The sequence below is a fragment of the Coturnix japonica genome, chromosome 9 (genome assembly GCF_054131305.1).
Source record: "Coturnix japonica strain WE chromosome 9, WE-NBRP24, whole genome shotgun sequence".
Lineage (NCBI taxonomy): Eukaryota > Metazoa > Chordata > Aves > Galliformes > Phasianidae > Coturnix > Coturnix japonica.
The window spans coordinates 19,191,881-19,215,911 of NC_140671.1; the positions used below are offsets into that span (position 1 = coordinate 19,191,881).

At 41.9% G+C, this 24,031-nt stretch overlaps 1 protein-coding gene across 1 annotated transcript in view; it reads right to left on the minus strand.

Moving 5' to 3' along the window:
- Window positions 1-251: 251 nt before the first annotated feature.
- LOC146759746 (cytosolic carboxypeptidase 4-like) overlaps window positions 252-24,031 on the minus strand; it is a 94,556-nt gene continuing 70,776 nt past the window's right edge. The window contains exons 5-6 of the mRNA XM_085509642.1: window positions 23,651-23,817; window positions 252-748 (exon numbers count right to left, since the gene is read on the minus strand). Of these exons, the coding sequence (XP_085365768.1) occupies window positions 745-748; window positions 23,651-23,817 (171 nt within the window). The 3' untranslated portion in view covers window positions 252-744. The remainder of the gene's footprint in view (window positions 749-23,650; window positions 23,818-24,031) is intronic.

Genomic DNA, 24,031 nt, shown 5'->3' on the forward strand with positions numbered 1-24,031 from the left:
GTATCACAAAGCAACAGCCAGGAAGACTGGGATATATCATGAGCAGCAACCTGGATGCTAGAGATTATTTGCTCCCATACAAAATGGTAGAGATCTTGCTGCAGACATCCCAAAGCCAGGCAAAATGGGAACCCAGAGCTCTGCCTGCACGAACCCCACAGCCAGAGTGTTGCAAGCTGAGCTGCCTTGCTGTTTGTTGCATTCATCGCAATCACTGTGAATGAATACTCAGAATGCAGTCAAGGCGATAATTGAGCATGAGTGACTTTATTCAATAAAAGACAGGAGGGCTTGAGAGGTCAGGGGTGAAGATGGGACCCCTCTTGTCAAGATGAGAGTGGCTCAGAGCTTGTGCTGCTGCCTGGTGCCTGGGACTGGCAGCCTGACTCTAAGTCCCCATCTAAGATGCTCAGCTTCACCTCACTGATGCTGACCTGCTCCTGCATGGTGCTGCTGCTGCTGGCGCACTCGGGCTGTGCTTGGGATGGGCAGCACTGCAAAGGCACTGGGTCACAATCCAGGCAGGTGACTGCTGTGTCTGGCAGGCTCAGGTCAGCATCTTCAGCAGAGCCAGGAGATATGAGAGCATGAACGTGGATGAGCCCCTTGTGTCCATCACTGTTACCATGTGGAAGGCTGTCATCCGAATTGCAGCGATTCGTGCTTAATAAGAACTCTCCATTGATGGAAACACACTGCACATCACTACTTGGTTTGGATCTTTGGGGTTGACAAGGGCTCGAATCACCTAGGAAGGCATAGAAACACAAGGGTTAGTGTCAAACGTTTGCAAGTTGAATCATGAAAGGTTGTTGATATTTGGTAATAGAGTGGCAGCAGGAAGAAGCAAATAGGCTTCAAGCAACAGAGCCACTGTCTTGAAAGTGATCCTCGTGCAGGTCCAGCTCGTGTGTTGTTTCACTGTAATCTGCTTCTTTGGGTCTACCTAGTGGGCAGCAACACTCGAGTTGTTACTGATATCATTGAAAAGAACTGGAGACAATTGTTCTATTCCTAAGAGCTTCAAGGTGCCTAGAAGCACAAATAGAAACCAGCAGTATTTCATCACTTCACCAAAAGGAAGGTCAAACACCTGAGCTGTGAAGAGCAGTTACAGAACCTATGCATAAGATCACACCAGACATACTTTGTTCTAACAACAGTTATGGCACATAGTCCATTTCCTTCAATATTCCCAAAATGAAATGATGTGGAGCATTACAGGGAAAGAAACACTGCACACAGACACTATGACCCTGATTATACTCAAGCAGCAGACTTAAAACAAGTCAGAGTTTTAGATTCCAGGATATTTCAGGACCTATCGTGTGAAATTCAGTTACACAACAGTGCCTAGGTGCCTGCGTTTCAAGCAACTTTCAGATCACAGCCATGTAAAATAAAAACAAATTCAGTGCAGAAATAGCAATCCTGTACTATAATACTCATGAGATTATCCATTTTTTATAGCACTCTGACTAAGTTCTAAAACTTGCTCATCCCAGTTCACTTCAACAATTTCCACCAATTCAAGCAATGCAGTTCTGAGATCCTGTGTATGTTAGGCAGATAGAATTGAACAGTGCAGGAATAATCTCTGACAGCTTTAAGAGCTCCGTTCTGCTTACAAACTCTCAGTCCAAAACTATTCACAGTTTTAAGGCAATGAACACCTGAAGCAGTTGGATCATCTGCCATTTGCCGCATTCTGCTTCTTGGCATCATGATTAGCACAAAGGGTTTTCTGCTGTCCTGCAGAGATGGACAAAGTCCTGCTTACAAATGGACCAAGTTTCAGTGTACAGCAGAGTTTGTACCAGACTAACAAGCCACGTCATTCAATTCATGTGCTCAGGTTGTTATGCACTCAGAAAGGAAACAGAACTGACTGTTGAATTCTGAAGGTAATCTGTGGGGTCCTACATTACCTCCTGATTCTGGAAGAGGAAATTCTAATAGCAAATGCAGAACTTTGACCTTTGTAGACATGAGAAGAGCTGGCATTTAGGAACATTCATTTCAGGGAAATCAAATGATGTGTCTATATTTTTACTACAGATAGTATAGGGAGCAGCCAGTTGAAGAACCAGATACAAAAAAATCCAGCCCATTGGCAGGAAAATACTTCTCCTTAAATTCTGTATGCTATCATGGTATAGAATCAGGCTACAGTGCCACATAGGCCAACCAAGCGTAGAACCAAATCCACAAAATACTGGTAGACAAAGCAGCAAAAACAGGGACAATATTCAGCAGACAGGCCTTTCTACCCACAGCTCAGCATGTTCTGCCATCCGAAAAGCAAGGCCTCTTGTCAAGCTCTGCTATTTCCCTTCTCAGTGTATTCTAGCACCACTGATACCCACTGGTATCCTCCTGTAGAGTGCCATCATATTGTCATCATCCAAAGGGAAAACCCACACAGCAGAGCATACAGCAGTACACCCATGCTCCAAATATCCGCCTGAAAAACAAAAAGACAAGCTTACAAACCTGAAGCACCTCAAATGGCTTCCTGACAGACTGGATTGTCTGTCCTTGCCAAAGCCCACATATAGCCCATGAAAAGCTGGCTCTTTCCCTCAGGAAAAAAAAAACCTTATCGTCCCAGAGAAAGCATATAACCCTCATTCAATTGCCCTTCCACTCAGCTTAGAGCACTACTAAAACCAGCACCTTCACCTTAGCTCATCACACTGCTGCAGTTCCTTTTACAAGGATTTCACTGGCAAAAATGAAATCAAAGCAGTCACAAGGGATTTAGCACAGTTACGTGTTACTGGCTACGAGAGCTGTCAGCACAGTCACCTGTCAGGCTTTGCTGCTTTTCTCTTTATGTAGAGGCACAACAAGGTTCAGACACCTCACAGTGCAATTCTCACTTTGACTGTAAAGAAAAAGGAGGCTTGAAAAGCAGTGTGTGGAAAACAAAGAAATAAGAATTAGAACAACAGTGGGGCCATGGCACTTGTAGGAATTGCTCCGCCTTTAACAGCAGAGCGATTCAAGAAGTACGAGGGCATCCCAAACCAGACCAGATTGGACAGATTAACAACTGCAAGTAGTGGGTTCCAAAATTCCAGACATGAAATCAAAGCTGGAAAAACTCTTCACATTTTCATCTCTCAATTTTTAGTACATTGTGCATTACAACGGAAACAATTCTTCACATACAACTTGGAAGCTAAAGACAAGTCTGACAAAACAGACTGCACAGAAATGATGGATAATTAACAGAGCAAATTGCTCTTTCAAACACTTAGTAATAGAAAGAGATCTCTGAAGTTGCTTTCTGTAGAGCCCCAAAGCAGTCGCTTGAGGCAGTTCAGGATTAGCCTGAGACAAACCAGCCAGCTGTGTGAACTGAGACCAATTGCACTTCTTCTATTTTACTTTCATTCTATGTGACCTCACTAAGCAAATATTGTCTAAGACCATGAGTATCACATAAATGTGCAGATCTCAAGCTGCTCACTTATCTAGTACCCTTGGCATGATGCTTTATTTTCCTAAGCTATTCATCTAGATTGTGCCTGTTGATTGTGCAACAACAGCCTGTTGGTCTCGATTACCTGTGAGAGGCTCTAAATTTGGCCAGGAAAAATCATTTGAGGATAAGTAATTATCTGGGACTCAGTAAGGCAGTCTTCCCATGCTTTCATAACAGCCGAGATACACACACACACAAACTCATGGAACCCCACTGCTTTGCACAATCCTGTGCACACTCACATGTGTCATGCACTGATTTCCCAGCCAGTCCTCATGGGGTCTATTACTTAGGACAGGAGTGCAGGGGAGCAGCCAGAAGCTGTTTGCATTCCCTGCTGTCTGCTGGGCAGCTTTGCTGGAGATGCTTGGGTTGCTTTGTTTTTCCTTGGGAGGTGGGAAGGAGCTTTGGGTTGGAGGCACATCCCGTGCCAGAGCATCCCAATGGCACGTGTGGGGCACTGATCTGCAGCAGATGAAGGGGAGGAGGTCCCAGCACAGCTCTGCACCATGCTCTGCCACACTGGGCAGCTTGTTCCTGGCTCAGCAGCGCCATCAGACAAGGAGCAGGGAAGGAAATCAAGGATGGGGGGTACCATCAAACGCAGTTAGTGCATGCCTGTGCAAGACAAACAGACCCAGAGCTTGCGGGTTGTTCCTGCTTTTGTAGCATTTGTGTGCTGTAGCTGAGCAAAAGGTTCTGCTGCTTGAATCTTCTTCTGCAAGAGCCACCTACCGGTAAATGTCTGCGGGGATGGAGGATGTGACAGAAAGCATTTGTCTCCATGACAGCGTAGTTACACTTGGTCTAGAGAGTGAGAGAGGCAGGCAGCACTGCCTGATGTTGGTCAGGGCGAGCTCCTCCTGCCGCATCACGATGATGGCAGGGCTGGAGATGATCTGCAGGGACAGCTCACAGGTGAGAGCCAGGAATGGACACGGCGGGAGGACAGAGGTGTTAGGGAGCAGCCACGGCAACAAAGAGCATCAAAAGTCCCTGAAAAGCATCACAGAGCTACAGCCGGGAAGCTTGGGGTTTTCATGAGCAGCATCCAGGATGCTAGAGACTATTTGCTGCCATACACAACGGCAGCAGAGCTCTCGCTGCAGGCATCCCAAAGTCAGGCAAAATGGGAACACACCCAGAGCTCGGCCGCACAAACCCCACAGCCAGAGTGTTGTAAGCTGAGCTGCCTTGATGTTTCTTGCACTCATCCCAATCTCTGCGAATGAAAACTCGGAATTCAGTCAAGGCGTTTATTGAGCACGAGCGTGCCTTTATTCAATAGGAGAAAGGAGGGGGTGTGAGGTCTGGAGGAAAGATGGGACTCATCCTCTCTTGTAATCATGAGAGCTGCTCAGAGCCTGTGCTGTTGCCCGGAGCCTGGGACTCATGTCCTGATTCTGTGCCCCCCTGCGAGATGCTCAGCTTCTCCTCGGTGATGCTGACCTGAGCCTGCATGGTGGTGCTGCTGTCGGGGCACTCGGGCTGTGCTTGGGCTGGGCTGCACTGCAGAGACATTGAGTCCAGGCTGGTGCCTGAGGTGTCTGGTGGGCTCAGGTCAGCAGCTTCAGTAGGGATGGGATGAATGAAGGCTTCAACCTGGAATTTATCTCCAATCTACTTTTAATACCTTCATTCGATCAAAATCTACTGTCAATACCTTCAAAGGAAAATGATGCTTTGGGAAACAGAACTTGCAGGCTGAGAGATAAAGCCAAGGTCTTTAGATAAAAATGAGAAAAGATTTTGCTTGTCATTTCGTAACTGTGATGAAATTCGTAATTTTTGTTTGAGCTACATTTTGATAGAATAATGTGGTCGTAATGTGCTTGACTACAAGCATGATTTCCACGTAAAGCTGACTCTTAGCAGGAACTCTGTTTCCTTTAGAAGCAGTGAACCCTGGTAGCGAACAGCTTTTCTTACTTCTAAAGACCCTGTCAACCCAGCACAGGACATGCAGTTTGCTAGCATTAAAGAACAAGTTTGTATTTTCCTTGTAAGCAATGTCGGAAGAGAAAGACAACACACATTTCAGAACCATTTTGGCCCCAGTAAAAGTGATGCCACGGAAGAGCTCCATCAAAACTTATGCAAAAACATAAGTTCAAGTGGGCAAGGCCTTATGAAAATCTTCCACACAACTCAATGGAGATTGGGGTGGGTGGGTTTATGAATAAGAATCCTTAAGAATTTTCTTCTAAGAGACTTAAGAACTGTCAATATATATATATAAAGAATATAAACACTAATTCTGTTACTACAAATAAATATATCCAAAGGGTTAGGAGACCAACCCGATCATATCACAAGCTCTTTGATGACTGTAAACGCAGTCATCAATACGCAGAAAAAGATTTAAATAGATTAATATGAATGAGTACAAATGTACAGAAAGAACAACTAGGAATAAAGGTGGAGAAATGAAGGCACAAAGTGAGACGAGTCTGGCAAAAATATCACACAGAAAAGGATGCAATTCTTTCAATTTATTAGTAGCAAAAAGCTGCATAATAAGTCCTAGTTTGCTCCTCATCAGAGAAGCAAATCCTATTGATAAGGTTGTGAGGAGAGATTTTGCATCAGTTTTCATAAAAAGGTCAACTGTGATGAATTAAGGTTGTTAAGAACTAACAAAGAAGTAAAAAAAAAAAAAAAGGCCTAGAATACAAAAGTAATAGGGTAGAGAAGATACATAGCTTAGATCTCTCCGAATGAGCTGAATCTGCTATATTCCTACTGCATTTCTAAGGGACTGACTCAATCAATCTCAAAGCTGTTAACGATTATGTTTTTAGAACTTAGGAAAGCCTGGTGATGAACCAGATAACTGATACAATGTACAGACTTCTTTTGAAGAGAGGAAAAAAAAAAGGGGGGGAGATGATGAAAAATGATAGACCTGTCAGCTTAACTCCAGGTCCTCAGAAGAAAGAAACAGTTTAGAACAACTTAGAAGAGATAGGTATCATTCAACACACCTTTGTCAGGAACAAATTACTATTAATGATTCTAATTTACCCCTGTGAGAAGGTGTCAGAGCAACACAGAGTGGACGAGATGCCAAGAGAGTTTCCAAAACTTTACTAAATTCTCAGGCCAGATAAGCAGCATGGTTTAGATGAGCTATAGAAGGATGAACATCTGTAGGTTGCTCCAAAAATAATGCCTCCTATTTATTTCCACGGACATCACAGTAGATACAAAGAGCACAATAACACTGCTTGATAGAGTAAATTCTCAGCTACTAAACACTATTTCTCAACTCAGATGCTAGCATTAGCTATGCATTTTCACCAGCAGTGAACAAGAGCCTGCAGGTCGCACTTAAAAAATCTGCATGGCCATCTGGAACACAGCTTGTCTTTCACATCACTGTCACCAGTGCTGAAATGTACCATTCACTGCCTCACTGTACTCACATCCACTGATTGGTCACTGTACATGTCCAGCAAACGTCAATGGATGCCATTTTTTCTGCTCAGAGAAATTCAGTTCCATTCCTTTGCTTCATGTGCACTTCCATGACAGACGCTATTTTGCCTCTGCTGCCACTTATCACACAGCAACAAAACAGAAGGGGATCCTGGTGGGAAGGTTCAAACTCTACTGCCATACCACCAACATCTGCTTCTGACATCCTCAACCAACATAATAAAATAGGAGGCTTTACTTTCAGAGCAGCTCTTACCAAAATTGCTTAGAAAAAGTACTCTGAAAGTAGCTCTCAGTCTCGCTGTCAAAATGCATAGCTGTTCTAAATGATCTTCTGCAGGACCTGGTCACAGAATTGGTACAATCCAATATTTTTATTAAAGATTTAGATGAAATAGAAAGTATGTTAATTTGATTTGTGGATGAAACCAATGTAAGACAAGTTTGCATTGGAATTCAAAATCATTTTGACAAACTGGAAAAGCAGCCTGAAGTAAACAACTGCAATTCAATAGGGTCAACTACAAGCTACTACAGTCAGGCAGGAATAATCAATGCTACAGACACATGAACGAGGAGCAATGACAAGGTAGCATTTCTACTGGAAAACGACAACATTCTGCACTGCTGAAGACTGCAAGCTGCATGTGAGCCAGCCACTCATGTACCAAAGTGCAGATACAATTCTGGCTGGGTATTAAAAAAAACCTGTACGCTGGCAGGACACACAAATTAATCTGTTCTCTCTGCACTGTTAATCTCTCTGTTAGAATTCTGTTTCCAGACTCAGGAAGCAATTCACAGGGAGACTTGGCACAACTGAAAAAGGTCCAGAGGACATCACTGAAAAGCAAATAAGCTTCTTCCTATGGCTAGTCTAGGTAAGACAAAGAATATATATGGCAAGGACTTCCTATGGCAAGATAGGACTTAAGACAGACAGACAGTTCTAAACATGAGAGTTGTATGAGCTGGAACAGATTACTTACAGAGTCTGGTAATCCCAATATTAGAGATCTCTACAGAAAACTTAGACTAACCTATCAGAAATGATGCAGCTAAGTTGAAGAAAAAAGATGGCTGGTGGAGGTCACCGCCAGCCATTAGCTTCATTAATTTTATGCAACCACAACTAATATGTAGGAACAATAATTCCAACATTAACTGGCAGAGAAAAGGCAAAGGAGTAACAGGACATTTAGAGGACACTTCTGCTAGAACAGCACAGGACAACTTTGATTGGGAATGAGATGTGTTGGTAAGATACCCAAGACTGGAAAATCAATCGCTATTGGACACAGCAGTATTTAAAACCAAATCACTGTAAGGTCAGAAAACAAAAAGATGAGAAAGTATAATCCTGTATCAATATGCACCAATGGAATCAGGCAGTATAAAATGAAAGCTTGAATAAAACTTGCCTATGGTACTGTTAAACCTAGGAGGATTACAGGTCACTCCTTGCAACCTCACTCCTCCTCACAGAAACTCCAGAGAAGATCAAAATGAACAGAATTAGAATGAGCTTTCATTGATGAGCCGTTAGGAACAAATAGATTACTGAAAGCTGTGTACATTTTATCAGCAGCAACCAGGTTTGGCAGGGCTGTTATCGCTGGGTCTTAGTTTATAGAGGTATAGATGAAGGGGAGAGGCCATCTGGGCAGAGCTGCCAAGTGAATCATAACAGATCAGGAGCACAGGGCTTCCCTTCAGAAGGCTGAGCTGGGAACATCGTATTGGGAATTCTTTCTCTTACCAATTTCATCTGATCTCTTCTCTCTAAATCCCTTTTCTATTCCAGGCTTTGTTTCTCTGGGGCCACTTATAACACTCCTTTGTTGTGACTGAAGGAAGGAAACAAAAGAAGCAGGAAAGCATTTTGCTGTATTAAAAGCACAAAGATGGAATGTTTTGTTGACTGAATGTGCACTCTGCATTCTTAACTGTTCTGATCCAAAGCACAGTAAAGTCTTCAGTTGCCTTGGGTCACATTCACAGTACAAGTCAATATTTCATCAGTCTGGTATGGATTACAGAGGACTGAATTATCTCAGCATAAATTCTGGATTGCATTTTATATAGTCCATGGACCTGATATCTCCTTTCACTTTCCTACCTGCATTTTAGCAAAGGCTGCAGGTAGGTGTCATTCAGTAGGGTTTCAATAGACACGTTTCCAGGTCTCATACTGATAGGAAGGTTAGACTCTACAATACAAAGAACAGATTACAGCCATAAACTATGCCTTCTCTTCCACCCTCATCTCCACTCCCCAGTATGATACCTTATTTAACTTATAATTGCAGTACGATTTTTCTTTTGGGGTTGGGATTCTTATCAACTCCACCATTAAGCAAGTGGAATAAACTATATCAGGGCAAACTACAGGCAGGTAAAAATAACGTCTGCAATCTCTTTTCTAGAAATGAATTAGCTCTGGTGCTATAAAATCTCTAACAAGTTGGATTAAAAGACAGACTCCTCTTACATCTTTATTCCCAACAGAAATAGCACTGCTACTGCTGGGAGATTTATTCATGTCACAACCAAAGCACTTCACATTCCCAAGAAGACCAAGTCCTTTGGCTTATACCTCTTGTGACATCCTCAATACATTACCCTTTCCATCCACAGACCAGGGTATATTAGAGATTAATACAGCTCAGCAACTCAAAACACACAGATTGTCAGTCTCAGTAATCAGCCTGAAGAATTTAGAGGACAGTTGTTATTTACTGAAAGTGATAAGAGACCCAGCAGAACACTTAACTCTAAATAAACAATGTGGAAACTTCACTACCCAGAAAGTCCTAAGTGGCAAATACACAGCTCAGATGTTCCTGAATATGGTTTGATTGCATCCATGCTGTGAGGCAGCAAAAGCAAAGGGAGGGAAAGCTTAAGTCAGAAGGCAGGGGGCCCTTCTCACATGGATCTGCTCTCGGTGTTTAGCACTGGTTTGTTAGTTCATTAAGAGTGTGTTAGAAATCAGTCTCTCCATGCTTCTCACCAGCTCCATCGTGCAACAGTGTGGCATTTATTACAATGTACTACTCAGTAATGGGGCCTTCTGGCATGTGAGCAGCAAGGGGTCATACAGAGCCTGAAGGGAGCTGGCAGGGGCTTTGTGCAGCACAGAAGTAACTGCAGAGACAGTTCTTTGCTTCTCTCATAAGTTTCCCTGTAGAGAAGTGTCCCATTAGAACAGTAAGAAGACGGCAACCAAACCCCATCTCCTTAGAAACATGCAATGATTTACCTATTCTACCCTACCACAATGAAGTGCTTTAGCACTTTACCTATCTTAAGCTTGTATTGGTTTCTGCTCACCCTAACGCTGGAAATAAACCCATTCTCCAACAAGCTGTTGCTGCTCACACAAGGACTTGTGATGGAGCTCTAAAAATAGCCAAGTGGCACAACAGAGAGAGCTCCTGCATTCACGCCAACACCAGGATCCAGAGCCCAGGGAGCTGAAAGGGCTGATAATAGCCTCCATCGCTGGGCACTAAGTGGTTAGGCTTTGCCAGCTGCTGAATTCCTGCCAGCCATATGTCTGATATCCTATAATAACCAGCCAGATGTTGGGCTAAGGTAAAGCCTGACAGAGTTCAGAAGGAAAACGGTGTGCCTGCCTCTCATGATCAGCCCTTGCTGATCTTTGAACTCGGCTGTTATCTTGAAGGAAAGCCTCTTCTGAACTTCGGCATGAATCTAATTAATGAGTTAATTCCCTGCTAATCTATTCTCCTCTTTGTGTCCGTTTCATGATTAATTTAGTTCCAGTGAATTTCCTTTACTGACTGCAGAGTAGAAACACACTTCCTACCCTATTAATCTCCACTTCTGACCCATCAGTAGGGGACTAAACAAGGGTAAATGGCTCCATGCTTTTATTTTCTGAGCCAAGTGATTTCTAGCAACGTAAGGTGGAAGGAAGTAGGGAAATTCTGCAGGCACATCATGCCACTACTGTAAGAAAAGGTGGAATAAAGGCTGTCGATTAATTGAAAATTCTGCCCAGTTACATCAACCACACATCTAACAGAGAGGAAAGAACAGCAAGGCTACACACTGCATAGGAATGTCATTCGGATGTAAAGGATCAGATAAATAGCCAAGCCCAAACACCAAGAAGATAAAATCTGTTGAGGGAAACATAGCAGGGATCTGGGTTTTGTTATTCCTGAAGTTCCAAGGCTCCCTCATATATTTCCAAAGATATTTTACTGGTGTGGAAGAGAAGATCTTAACTGGAGAATGCACAGACTTCTCTGTCTACCTCTGCCTCCAGCACTCTTGGGAAATAGAAGGAAATTTGGCCTGTTTACCTGTCTGCTGAGGTAACAGTTACTCTTTCAGCATCTAAGTCTTAGAATGAAGTCCTCTTTGCTGAAAAACGAACATAATCTGCTGTTTAAACTAATAAAAGAACAACAAACCAAAATCAACCTGCATTACTGTTAGCAGCGTACAGACATGACAGAAAGCAGCAGTAAGGCTGACATTTTCTTAGTTAAGCTAAACGACTAATAACTACCTGGAATAACACGGGGAGTGAGCACAAGGCTGCAGCTTTATACCTCTGGATCCCATTCAGGGCCAGGCTGTTTATTTCCTTTAATGCTTTACATCTGTTAGCATTAAACCACACTATCAGCTCTGATGGATTTACATGTATCTTGCTGTTGCATGCATCTCTTGAGAGGCTGAGGGATGGGAAAGGTTACCTTCCCGCAATTGCGTTCCTACCCCCATAGCTCTCATGCAGCCTTCAGGGAAGCATTAAAAAAAGAAAAAGAAAAGTAAAGAGAAGCAAAACCCAAAGAGCTTCCTTCTCCCATGAATTAAACAAAATGTTCTGAGGCTGTATAACATCCATAGGAGAAGAAACGCTGCCGGTGATCAGCATCGCAAACCTTCCTTCTGATGGCACAACGTGTCAAGGACATTTTTAATGAGGGATCAAGGACACTGCTTCTTGAGAGTCATCTTGTTTAAGCTGTGCTAACTGTGGCTTTCTTAGCATGCAAACCCAGCACCTCACAAGAGAGGCAGGAAAGCACCACAAGGCAAAGAAGTATCCTGCTTGCAAGGCTGTTCCTGTCATACCTGCAGGGGAAATAATCTCAGATGTTGCAGAGAGCATCTTTCTATTGATCCTTCCCCAACAGCCGTTAACTTAGAGCCACTCAGTAAGGAGATGGAAATGCCAGAAATGAGGAAAAATACACCAAAATAAGCAGAGACCTGTAGTGAGCCTATCCATTATCCACTTTCTGATAAACCCCAGTCCATATGACAGAAACTACACTTCTGAGAAGCCTAAGGAATCAGTGGATGCTGCATTACAGAAGAGTCTTTCAGATATCTGACATTGCTGGGAATAAACTCCTGATGGACCACGACCAAAAGAAGGACATGAGCTAGCAAAGAGAACAAAGATCAGAAGTTATGCAGGGATGCTGAGTACACTGCTCCCAGTTTCTCTCTATCTCCAGGTGCTGGGTCATGCATGACTAGATTTCCCAAGCAGTACCTGGTGTATGGCCAGCAGCAGCAGTATTAGAGGCTTAGCTTTCAGGCCTTGCTCTCCAGGGACTTCCTCCACTTGGAGCAGAGGCTTTGATCCTGAGTAGTACATTTGCACAAAAAGAACCTGGGTATGATTTTAAAGAGAGAGAGAGAGAAAAGTGAACACAAGCTTTGCTTCTGCATCTTATGTCTCCAATCTGCTCCTTGAAAATGGCAAAGACATCTCAGACATATTGTCAAAGGACCCAACTAATTTTTCAGCCTAATCCATTCTTTGTATCTCCATGAAAAAATAATATATATATATATGTATATACAGAAAATTCTTGAAATTAAGGCAGTTTTTCACTTCCATGAAAGCAGGGAGGGATCTTAGGTCCCAGCTTCTTATGGGGACCCTCTATCTTATTCACTGCTCCTGTGCTGCCCACAAGCTGCCAGCATGACATCCTCATCCACTCAACTCTCTCTTTTCCATTTCATCCTTTCTGGACTAATTAGGTGAGAACCGTCTTCAAGTCAGACATAATGCTGAAATCTAAAAGATCTAAATATAAAAAGTGACATCATTTCTTACGGGCATGCATTCCCACCTGAGAGACTCTGGTTTCCTTCACAACCCCTCTTTGTGGCCAGCAATCTTCCAAGATTATTACTTAAAGATAAAATGGTTTCTCCAACACATTCATCAAATCAGGTGATGATAAGGCTGATTAATCCAGGAACCTCCATCCTTCCTGAAAACAATAAACTGCAAGGCCTACAGACAACAGGATGGAAAATATTACAAAACTTATTTTAAGAAATGCTCTGCTTTCTCTATCGAAGCCATCCTGAATTCCTGTCTTCCTACATGTTAAAGGATAACACATAGAATCACAGAACAACCCAATTTGGAAGGGACCCATAGAGATTACTGAGTCCATACTGGACCACCCAAAAATCAGATTGTATGTCTGAGTAGATAAATAAGGACGGTTCCAGAGAAGGTGATTAAAGTCATTAGAGCAATAGGAAGGCTAAAAAATATGAGTGTCTTTCGTGACCAGATGCACAAGAGAGACAATCATTGTTTACAAAATAACTGGCAATTTGGGCACTCCCAATTATTCTCTCTTACAGCAGAGGACAAAAATGCATTTGCAAAGGTGAAAGCGCAGCTGAAGAGAGGAAACATTTTCTGAGCAACACACAGCTGATCTATGAAACTCAACTGATAGACTCAAAAAGCATTAACCACTCGTACAGAAAATAAGAACATTGGAACATTTCATTAGAAAGGATTATTGTTATTATAATTACTTGGAAAGGCTATAATTTCTCACATTTCCAAGTATAAATAAATAACTGTCTGAAGATAGAAAGGCATTCCCCCATATGGTGGGAATAGTTTGTAATTGTCCACGATGGCAATTTCTTGCATCTCTCTGAAATCTCTAATGCTGGGCACTGTCAGGAAGGACTCCTGACTGGCTGAACATCGTACAATGGATCCTGTCTCATGATTCACATCTTCACAGATGAAAATACAGGTTGTGTGTTACAATGAAAAATAAGTATTAATGCGATGGAAAGCCTGACAAGACAAATCCAGGTAGCAATACCCAAATTCTTGGCTGCCCCCTGCAGTTCAAAGGAGATCAAACACTGTTTTGTTGTTTGATACTGGGAGTTTGCTTGCTATTTGAATACCTTGGACTTTTATCTTTTAATGAGATGCTGATGCTTTATGGAAGATACTGTAGAATGGCATCTTCAGAAACAATTCTGAAGTACACAGTGTAATGTAAAAACTTGTTGAGCAGCCCAGACAGAACAAACAGATTACACAGGAATAGACAGAATAGACAGGAATAGATGCTTTCTATTCCTCCCTTTATTCCTTATTTCTAATGATACTGCCCTGATAGCTCTTCTTGAATTTAGTTTCTTCCATTGCTTACTCTCCCTCCAAGCTCCAATTCCTCTAACTCTTTTTTGAAAGAGGGATTTAAGGTAGTAACTAATTGTTAATGCTTAATAGGAAGCCATTATAGTTTAACAGGTAATAAGATACCATAAATAACACTGCTGGTAATGCACTTTTAAATGGTTAAGGATGTACTTGAAAGCGTAACCACACAAAGCCTGCTTCTGTTACTTTAAAAATGAAACTCATCCTTCCAGAAATTAGCTTCACATCCATCCGAAAAACACAAGTTTTACCAAGAAGAAATGGATGCAGGATTGAGAGACATATTCAGCAAGGGACTCCGACTGCATCAGGGGAGAAACATGGAAAGAACACGCTCTAATAGCTGGAAACAGCTGTTTTTTCTTCTATCCTCTTACAGTGTACAGACCCTGCTTCTCCTTCCTGCTCTGGTGGTGGCCAGTGCTTGGCATGTTGTCTTTGCTCAGCCTGAACTACTGTTATCTACAGACTGGCCGTGGCCAAAATGGCACAGGTCTTCATCTTGTGAGTGAACTCCCCCAGTATTCATGGGAATTGGATTTGAGATTTTAGGCTTTATTTTTGTGTGTGTGTGTTCTTCAGGTGTTAAGTATTCACAGAACCATACTCAGGTTGAAAGGGACCTCAAGGATCATCAAGTTCCAACCCTCTGTGAAGATCCGTATGAAGTATTAACATCACATGATCTTATCATCACATCTTTGCAGGCCCAGCTCCAGCCAAATTCTCACAAATTCTTCCTGCTAATATCTCATTTAGCTTATACATCTTAATAAACCCCCACTGTTTCTGAGACGATATAATGAATCGCCACAGGCTACAGCAGCTGGCTTACATGTTTATGCCTCTATGCATATATGTCCATGTACATGTGTGTGCTGGGTCTAAAAACACCAACCTGCACGTATTTACCTCAGTCTCACACAATACTCCTGCCATGTCTGTCTCTCTAATATCTCATATGGCAGCAAGCAGCAGGGGCTGCGCATGAGTCACAGCCACAATACACTGCACAGCCAGAGCCTCTGACAGAATATACAATAGAGCTGAGATGTCAGTGGAGGTGGCTTTGGAGTACTTTAAAAATGCTGTTCAAGTGCCAACTTTCACCTCCAAATACGACACTTTGTTCGCCCACCCACTTTCGTTCCAAGTTAAATGTTCCTTTTACTGCAACTCGACAGCTTTAATTATGAATTTATCTGTCTTTTTCTATCCCTATAACTGTTCAGTCTCTCATTTGTCTTGCTAAGATTTTTGATATGCTCCTAGATAGCAGCTGTATACTGTCACCACAGTACAAGTGGCCTGGTCAGACTCTCATTTGCAGGCTGGGCATCAGACCAAAACCTGCAATAAGCTGTTTGCCTCGAAAGCACAAATCTCATGTGTTCCCTCTGCAGAGAAAGAACAGAGAGATGGGGACACAGTGTGCTGATGAGCATCACTGTATCAGAACCACAATGCTTTCCTTTGCTCTTATTGCCTGAGAAACTTAAATACATATAAAATTCTGACCTGAGGAAAACGTGGATCCCACTGATGGTTTCACTGAGGATGCAGCTCCTTCTATCATATTTTGCCCACGACAGAAGACATCCATTTTAAACACTAATGTTTTAAACAGTAGCAGCACACGTAACCCTGCCGCCATCAATGCTGTGCAGGACTGATGTGTGGTAAAGCCTTCACCACCTAGCTCTGCAATAATGTTATATGGAGTGTCCTAACACTGCCTCTTAAACACCTGATCCATGGTCAACCCAAAATTGTCGCATCTGGCTGCATTCAAAATGACTGTAAGTCTAAACATATCAATCCTCTCATTATCCTTTGTGACTTCTAGGAAAGACTCTATCCCGTTCCAGTGTCAGCACTATCCTGGTCTATAAAGATCACCTCAGACGGAAGTGCATATCCCTCATAATCCAGTCTTTTGGGAGATATTTCATAACTTCATAAATTAATGTTGATTGCTTTAGAAGTAAATTTTTATCCCAGCATGTGAAGGGACCCAATGACTTCCACATTTCAAGTACGATTTTAAGGGAAAAGGACTGTACCACAGAAATACAGATGCTCCTAATCAATACGAAAATGTCTAATACCAGGCAGTAGCAATGTGCCTCACAGAAAGGGCAATGCAGAGCCCATTTGTTCTGCTGGATATATACAAGTTCATTATCGGTACTCCAGTCAGATCTGTACGTGTACAGTAATTTGAATAACCTTCGATATGATAGCATGCAGTCCTTCTGTGATTCCTTTTTCTGCCATTTGCTCTTTTCATCTCATCCCTTCCTACTGCTGTTTAAATTGCTATTATTAGCTATTAAATGATAAATGAATTACCTCTGAAGTAAGCATGAATAATTGTTCCCAGCCTGAGATAGGCTTGGACTGGTATTTGGTAACAGTCAACAAGATCTGTGTGGCTCCCAAGGTTATTTCATAATAATAATAAAAATCAATAGGAAGAAAACAGGGACAGCTCCAGAAAGTGTTAATGAAAAGTTGCTGAATTACAGTGGCTCACCTGTGCACAGCTACATAAAAGCCTTCTGAATACCAAATACATTAATTATAGACTGCATTGCTCGGCTGAACCTCCACAGAATTCATTGGGCTTGTATTCTCACACTAACAAAGGAGAGACGCTGAAGAGTGCTGGATGAGAAGGATGAAGGGAGGGAGGGATGGAAGAAAGTTCATGTTCTTATTTACAAAACACAATTATCAATATATATGTACTGAGAGTAAAATCTGAATCCAGTAATAGATCTAAATCCAAAGTTGGAGGTGTTTCCTCTCATGAGCAGGCACATCAAGGTTTTACGTCAGACCCTGGACAGAAAGAAGATACTCCCCTTTTGCAGCATCTGTATGAAAGAGCACTGTAGAGTATATATGTATTTAAGCAATACCTCCTGGTAGTCATAAACTGATTCTGACTCCTTACAGTAATGTGAGTCTACCCCAGAACTCTGCAGCTGCTCTCATAGCTGACACACTCCTTTACTGTTAAAAGTTAGGCGGTGCCCTTGAAGAGTTATATGAAATACATTAGCAGCTCCTTTTGCTCCATGTTCTACACCACTAACATGACACAGTATGGCAAACACGAAACTTGGATTTACCTAATAAGCTATCACCATCACCATGCCCTTTTTGCTCAGGCATCCAAACACAGGAATAACACATTCATAGATGTTCACAAAGCAGTAGAAACTTCAAATTCCTCTAACAGCTACATAACCTGTGACCAAGCTAAAAAATGGAATCAATAAATAACCTCTCCTTCTGAAAGCTGCCCCAAGATATTTAATGTCTACAGATGATCAAGGTTAAAAATGTTCCAAATCTTTACTTAAAGAAAAATGAACGTTCAATCAAACAGAAATCTGAATCAAAACTACCAGATGATTCCTGCTGATGTTTTCCAGGGAATTAGATTCACAAAATGATGAAAGAGCCCTTTCATCTCCATGCATGTGTCAGAGGACTCCCCAGAGTCCAACCGTACAGACTGCCCCAGTGGATCAGGTACTCAGCCTGTTGGAACCATGAGGAGATGGGGCATTTGGGAGGGTGAAGCACTGTCTTGCACTCAAACACTTCAGCCAAAATTAGTTCCAGTTCATATAATTTAAACGAACAAACAAAAAACTGTAACAACAAATGAAACCCACATTCACCTGTAAGCAGAGGAAGACACAAACCAGGAAGCAAGGGAGCCATTTGCCATCACTGCACAGAACTATCATGTCGTAATTCTGCTGTTTAAATATGTGTTAAAGATGCATGAATTGAAACCAACACGCCTCGTTCCTTCTTTGTTCTTTTGCTCTTTGAACTTCCCACCTTTGGGTCTGCTTCACTCTATTTTGATCTGAATGGCATTTTGGCCACATAGCTGAAAAGATGAGCAGAATTGCTTGCACAGCCATAATCAGGCGAGGATGCATTACAGAGAAGAGATGGGAAATCCAACAGTTCAATACTATCTAGGATTGTGATGGTGCATCAATGAAGTATAGGAGAAGAGCAAGCACAGTTCCAAATGATCTACAAATCCTTCTTGTATATTATTGGATTTGCCATCCACTCACTGACCATTTTAACTGCTCACTGTATGGAAGATGAATAGATTGCACCTGGACAAAGGGCCATGGTAGTGATTAAACATTCTGCTTCTGATTAATATCACAGTAAGGTATATTTACCATCTGGGGAGGAGAGAAATTTATCTCTGTTCAAGAAACATAAGAAATGATAAAGAAACACAAGAGATGAATAATATCTGAGTCAGCAGAAAACACTTAATGACTTTGCAAGGGTCTGCCTCAGTATGTAAGAAACACCTCCCAAACAAAGGGCTACAACTGCTGCAGTGTTTGCAAAACACTCAAAGGCACAAATGCAAAAAGAGAATGAACAGAAGTGCCATCCGTTCAAAACATGAGGAAAAAGGGGAAAACACCCTTAACAAGGTAATGCTTTCTGAAACCTGCTCTTAGTGAGCAGTCACTTCTCATCCTCTTTGTGGTCATGAAAAATGTGAAGTTACCTGGGCAGCACTGACTTAAAACCCAATTGTTTCATAGCAAATGAGGCATGAAACTTATTATCAAAAAACATGATGTCTGAAGTACATGCTGTCATTTTGTTTTCCCAGAAGACAGCTTCCGAATGCCTGAACTGACTGCAAGACATGGCTGGAAATACAAGAATTAGTGGCTCTTCTTGAGCAAAAGCAGAGTTGTGAAGCCAACATCTACAGCACTGTATCTTTGTGAGATAAGAGAGTAAAATGCCTCTACAATCAACTGATACATTACCTTGTTTTTCAGAAGATGGCTGCAAAATGCAGTTAACCCTCCACATATTTGACATTTGACTTGGCAGAATGGTCCTTAAAACTGGCCTGCTGGTAGAGGAATAGCCTTTTGATGCAGAAAAACACCTATAAAAAGTTTCTGAAAAGAAAAACCCACAAATTACTAAGTTCTTTAGTAGGTCTTGTGCAATATGAGGGTGACGGCACCTAAACAAGTGTGAGAGTTAAGGAGAAATGCCCCAGGGGCACAGGATGCTAACTAAAAGCTGGCTGATACCTTGAACAATTTAACCACTAGACAGGCAGTTATGAGAATTGTATTAGGATGATCAAGAGTTTGTTCCATCCCCAGATGCATCTATGCTTCTGAAGTTTGCAGGATGTTCTCTGGATGATATTCTTTTTGGAAACATTTAAAGAATCACTTGTTTTTGTCTTCAACTAATAATCATGGGAAGCAATATATTAGGTACCAACAACCTTTTGAGTACTGGTTCCAGGACTCTGCTAGCACATCATTTACATACCATTTAAACAGAGCTAAAACAAAAGTCCCCTTACTAGACTTTCCCCAGTTTTAGAAAGGTACAGCATTGAGTAGAGCATTGAGTAGGAAGTAAATAGGAGGTTTTTGTGGAGAGAGAATATCTGAGTAAGGAACTTGCAGTGTACTGTAGAGATTTCAGAGTTAAACTATTTCCACACAGTCAAGCACTTTCAGGTAATCCAGAATCCTATGATCTCACTGCATCTCATGGCAATAATCTCAGTAGTTACCTGTTGGTCTTTAAGACAGCTGCCCTTAGAGAACCAGAGATGAAGAGTTGTTATGTGAATTTCATGTTCTCCAAGGATTTCCAGGTTCTGGGGGAAATACTCTACTGTTCTATTAGTAATGTAGCCCCAGAGACAAAAATTCAACTCCCTTTTTGCTTATTTTCAGATATAGCTACTTTGTTACCCTGCCTCTGCTGGGAACTTACTACACAGTTATCGCTCCTGAATGACTTCATATACTGTATGTGCTAGACTGAGGTCAAGAAGGAATTCTTGCCTGTGTTCCAAAATACATTTTGTTAGGACCACTAAAGGTTTAGCACACCTTTCTTCGGCTCACTGGAGACTGTACACTGAACACTATGAAATCAGGTGGGAGAAATCCCCCATTCACACAAGATGCCTCCATTAGACCAGTCATTTCCCCAGTAGCTATTACCTTGCTTCGATCTACCGCTCACTGACTCTGACAGAGCAAATAGTTTATTCTAGAGAAGTAGCCAGTGTCCAGCCTGCTCCTTCATCCTCCTCACAGCAGTAGCGGAAAAGTAAGGCTGCAAAATGCCCTGAGCAGAGAGAGCTCTAAGAGGAAAATTAAAAGACACATCCAGTTATAAACGTTGACAGGTGAAAATGTTCGCTGTTGGAGGGAGATGCTGAGATGCCAAGTCAATGCCACGCACACCAGACACCATGACAAAAAAAAAGACACAAACGCAGAACATGAACCGTAGGAGTTTCGTAACATAAAAGACCTCTGGCTTGTGATCTATGTACCTTTGCCATGAGACATATCACCTGGAAGTCAGATCTGTCCAGTACTGGATTAACTTCTCTTTCCATGGTTTGACCTGTCACCCGGAGTACTATAGAGACGGGCACTCAGAAATGCACATTTAGAAAATTAGATAGATGTATTGAACATAAGCACTGTGCAATTAATCTCACTGATCACAGCTGGAGTGGTCAGAGCAATTTCAGCATGTTTTCTGCAAAATAGAACCTTATCAACTAAATAAAGATCGTATTTTCATCAAGGTCGAGTGACAGTCATCGTTTTCTTCTGACACTGTTAATCCTGCTCTGATAGGAAACATCCATATGTGTATCTTTCTCTAGGTGAGAAAGTCAGTCAAGACAGTCTTCTGCAACACGCTCTACCAAAAACAAACTTAAGCTGCAGTCAGACCCATTGGCTCCCACTTAAACACCCACTATTCATTACACAGTACAGAGGTCTGGAAAAGGGATTGCCTGCAAGGTGTTTAAACCACCTCTGCTCACAGTGTAAAGCACACAAGAAAGACATCCCACAGTGTAACCATTTAGGTCGCTCCTGTGTAGCACCTGCAGGCCCCGAGTTCAACTCTGCTTTGGCAAAGGTACAAAAATAATTTGGGTTATTTCCATCCTCACAAGAGGAAAGCATAGAAAGTGTTCAAGTGTTTTTTGTGGTAACTACAGAAGACAACAGCACTGGTTCTAAGCTATAAACACTTCCTGCTCCTTAAACCATGAAAGACAGCTCTAGTCTTGGCAAAAGTAGACTATAATTACCATTGATGTAGTGACACACCACCAGTAAGCAGAAAGACTCTGCTGAGCTCCCTGTGCTACCTAAATGGAGAAAGACTGGATTTCATCTTTACAGAGTAAGATTAGACCGAGTGGAACCCCACACTGCAACCTCCAGTTCTGATGGATAATCAGTTTTTTATTTCATAGTCTATGCATTATTTTATTTCAAAGTCTGAGCTGGGGGAGAGGCCTGGATACAGCTGCTCTCCTGCCCATAGCAGTGTGCTCTCTTTATTCTGCATTCTTCCTTTGGTTGCTTTAGGCCTCTTATTCCCTCTAAAATCAAATTATGCAGTTCTCTTGGCGAGACTCAAAGAAACCCAGAAGCAAAATATTAATTTTCTGAATCAGAATCAATAAGCTGCACAATCCTTTTCAATGAATTATTTATCATAAAATAGAATACACTTACAAGCCAAGCCCCTTGGGCCCCACATCTCCCTTTTCCTGATCTTTTGCAAAAAGCTCCTGTAATATGGCAAATCTTTAGACAGGAGCAAACAATGTAATGTTTACTTGTACTACAAATGCCAACTAATTGCACCTAACCCATCAGAACTCCATAAATCTGCAATTCCACCCACTGGAGTGAAAATGAACAAGTAACCATCACACTGCCTTCAGCAGTGACATCCCATCCCCAGATGACACAGAACCTTGAAGGGACAGAGCGCTTTGCTTTTGACCACCACAAACAGATATGGAATGGCATGGGAGCTGTACAAGGTAAGGGATTTTTCTTTAATTCTTAACTTCTTTAAAAGTATTTGTCATTAGAGAGCTGCTATATTGGTAAAGGTTCATCGCCCACACAACATCAGGAAAAATGAAATGAATGCTCACTAACATGAAACCAACCAAAGAAAAAGGTAATGGAAAACCACACAAATGAGAGAAAGTGCTCATGGAGTTGGTATGACCAACTTATTTTCAGTGTCTGGGACAAGTCAGAGTTCAATATTTTCCTTCCCTGAAGTTACTTTCATGCAAAAACTCCTCCAGCTCTAATTCAGAATTGGAAAATCTGATTTATATCTCAAATTCATCCACCTGGCCAGGCTTCAGTAGCTCTCTCTAATGAGACACCAACGATTTCTCGGATGGCTGTCCCCAGTACTGAAACCATTTAGGATACATGTTAATTGCTTCATTTATGTGTTCATATGTACAAGTGAGCACAGCTATACAAAAGGAATGTCTCTATATTTTAGTTCTCTTTTTTTCATTGTTCCCCATAAACATTAAAAACCACGAACAAGCTTGTAAGAATGGTTTCAGGCATGAGGAACAGGTGGTGCGAATGTCAGTTAAGTATTCCTGCAGGGGGAAGACTGGAAGTTTGCTGTAAATTATGGGGGCATTTCTGCAACAGAAAAAAATTGGCTTTTCATTGATGAAGCTGGAAGCACTCTTTGATAACAAACCCACTGGGAACTTCAAATCATATCACATCACTCAGTTATTTTTTCCTCCATTTGTCTTGGAAAAACAATATTGCAAGAGTAAGTGCTTGCATGTAGAACTAGGAATAGCATGGTTTAGAAAGAGCACATACATTTCTGCTTCATCACAGCTGAAGCATCCCATATTCTGACCTTTACCCAGGCCAAATTCCCCACATATGAGGCAACCTCACTTGCATTCATCCCATTGAACACAGGAAGCTAAGAAATGAATTTTGCAATTAGGAAAAAACACCTCCCATATGGTTGTTTGGATAATGACTTCATCACACGCACCAAAAATCACAAACCTATGCTTCATATGTCTGTAGGATACAATGCTGTGAGGAAAAGAGGAATGACTGTGCGAATCCTTGCAGAATCAGGCATACTGTTTCTAAATCATACCATCAAAGTCCTTCACCTAGAGAACATCTTCCCTGTAGGAGATTGACTCCACAGAGGAGATCTGAGGTGGACAGAGTATCACCTGAAACTTCAGTTTCCTGTTGATGAATTCACTGAGACAGTGCCATCCATATGCTCAAGTAATATTTTGAGAGGAAAATGAAATTTGTAAGGAAACTGTCACTGACCTTTGTGCCCGGTCTGTTATTGTTATCTCTTCCTCCAGATCTAGGAGTAGCGCTGCCTGAGCCATCACCTTCTTGCTGCAGGGCAAGGATCTGAGGTGCAGAATGAGCAGAGCAAGGCAAAACTTGCTTCCCATCTCCTCCAGCTCTTGAGTTCCCAGCTGCAGGCCCTGGTGGAAAAAAGGAGGAAGTTTCATTGCTGAGTGTACAAAGCGCAGGTGTTGGGAGACTGTTTTTCAGAAGGACAGCTCTTAGTATTACAGTATCACCTCATTCAGGTTCCCATACAGTCAATCATGAATTCAATGATAGCATTTGTTCTACAGGATCTATTCTAAAATAGCTTCTATTTTACAGAGGCAACAGAGGCAAGTAGTGTAACTG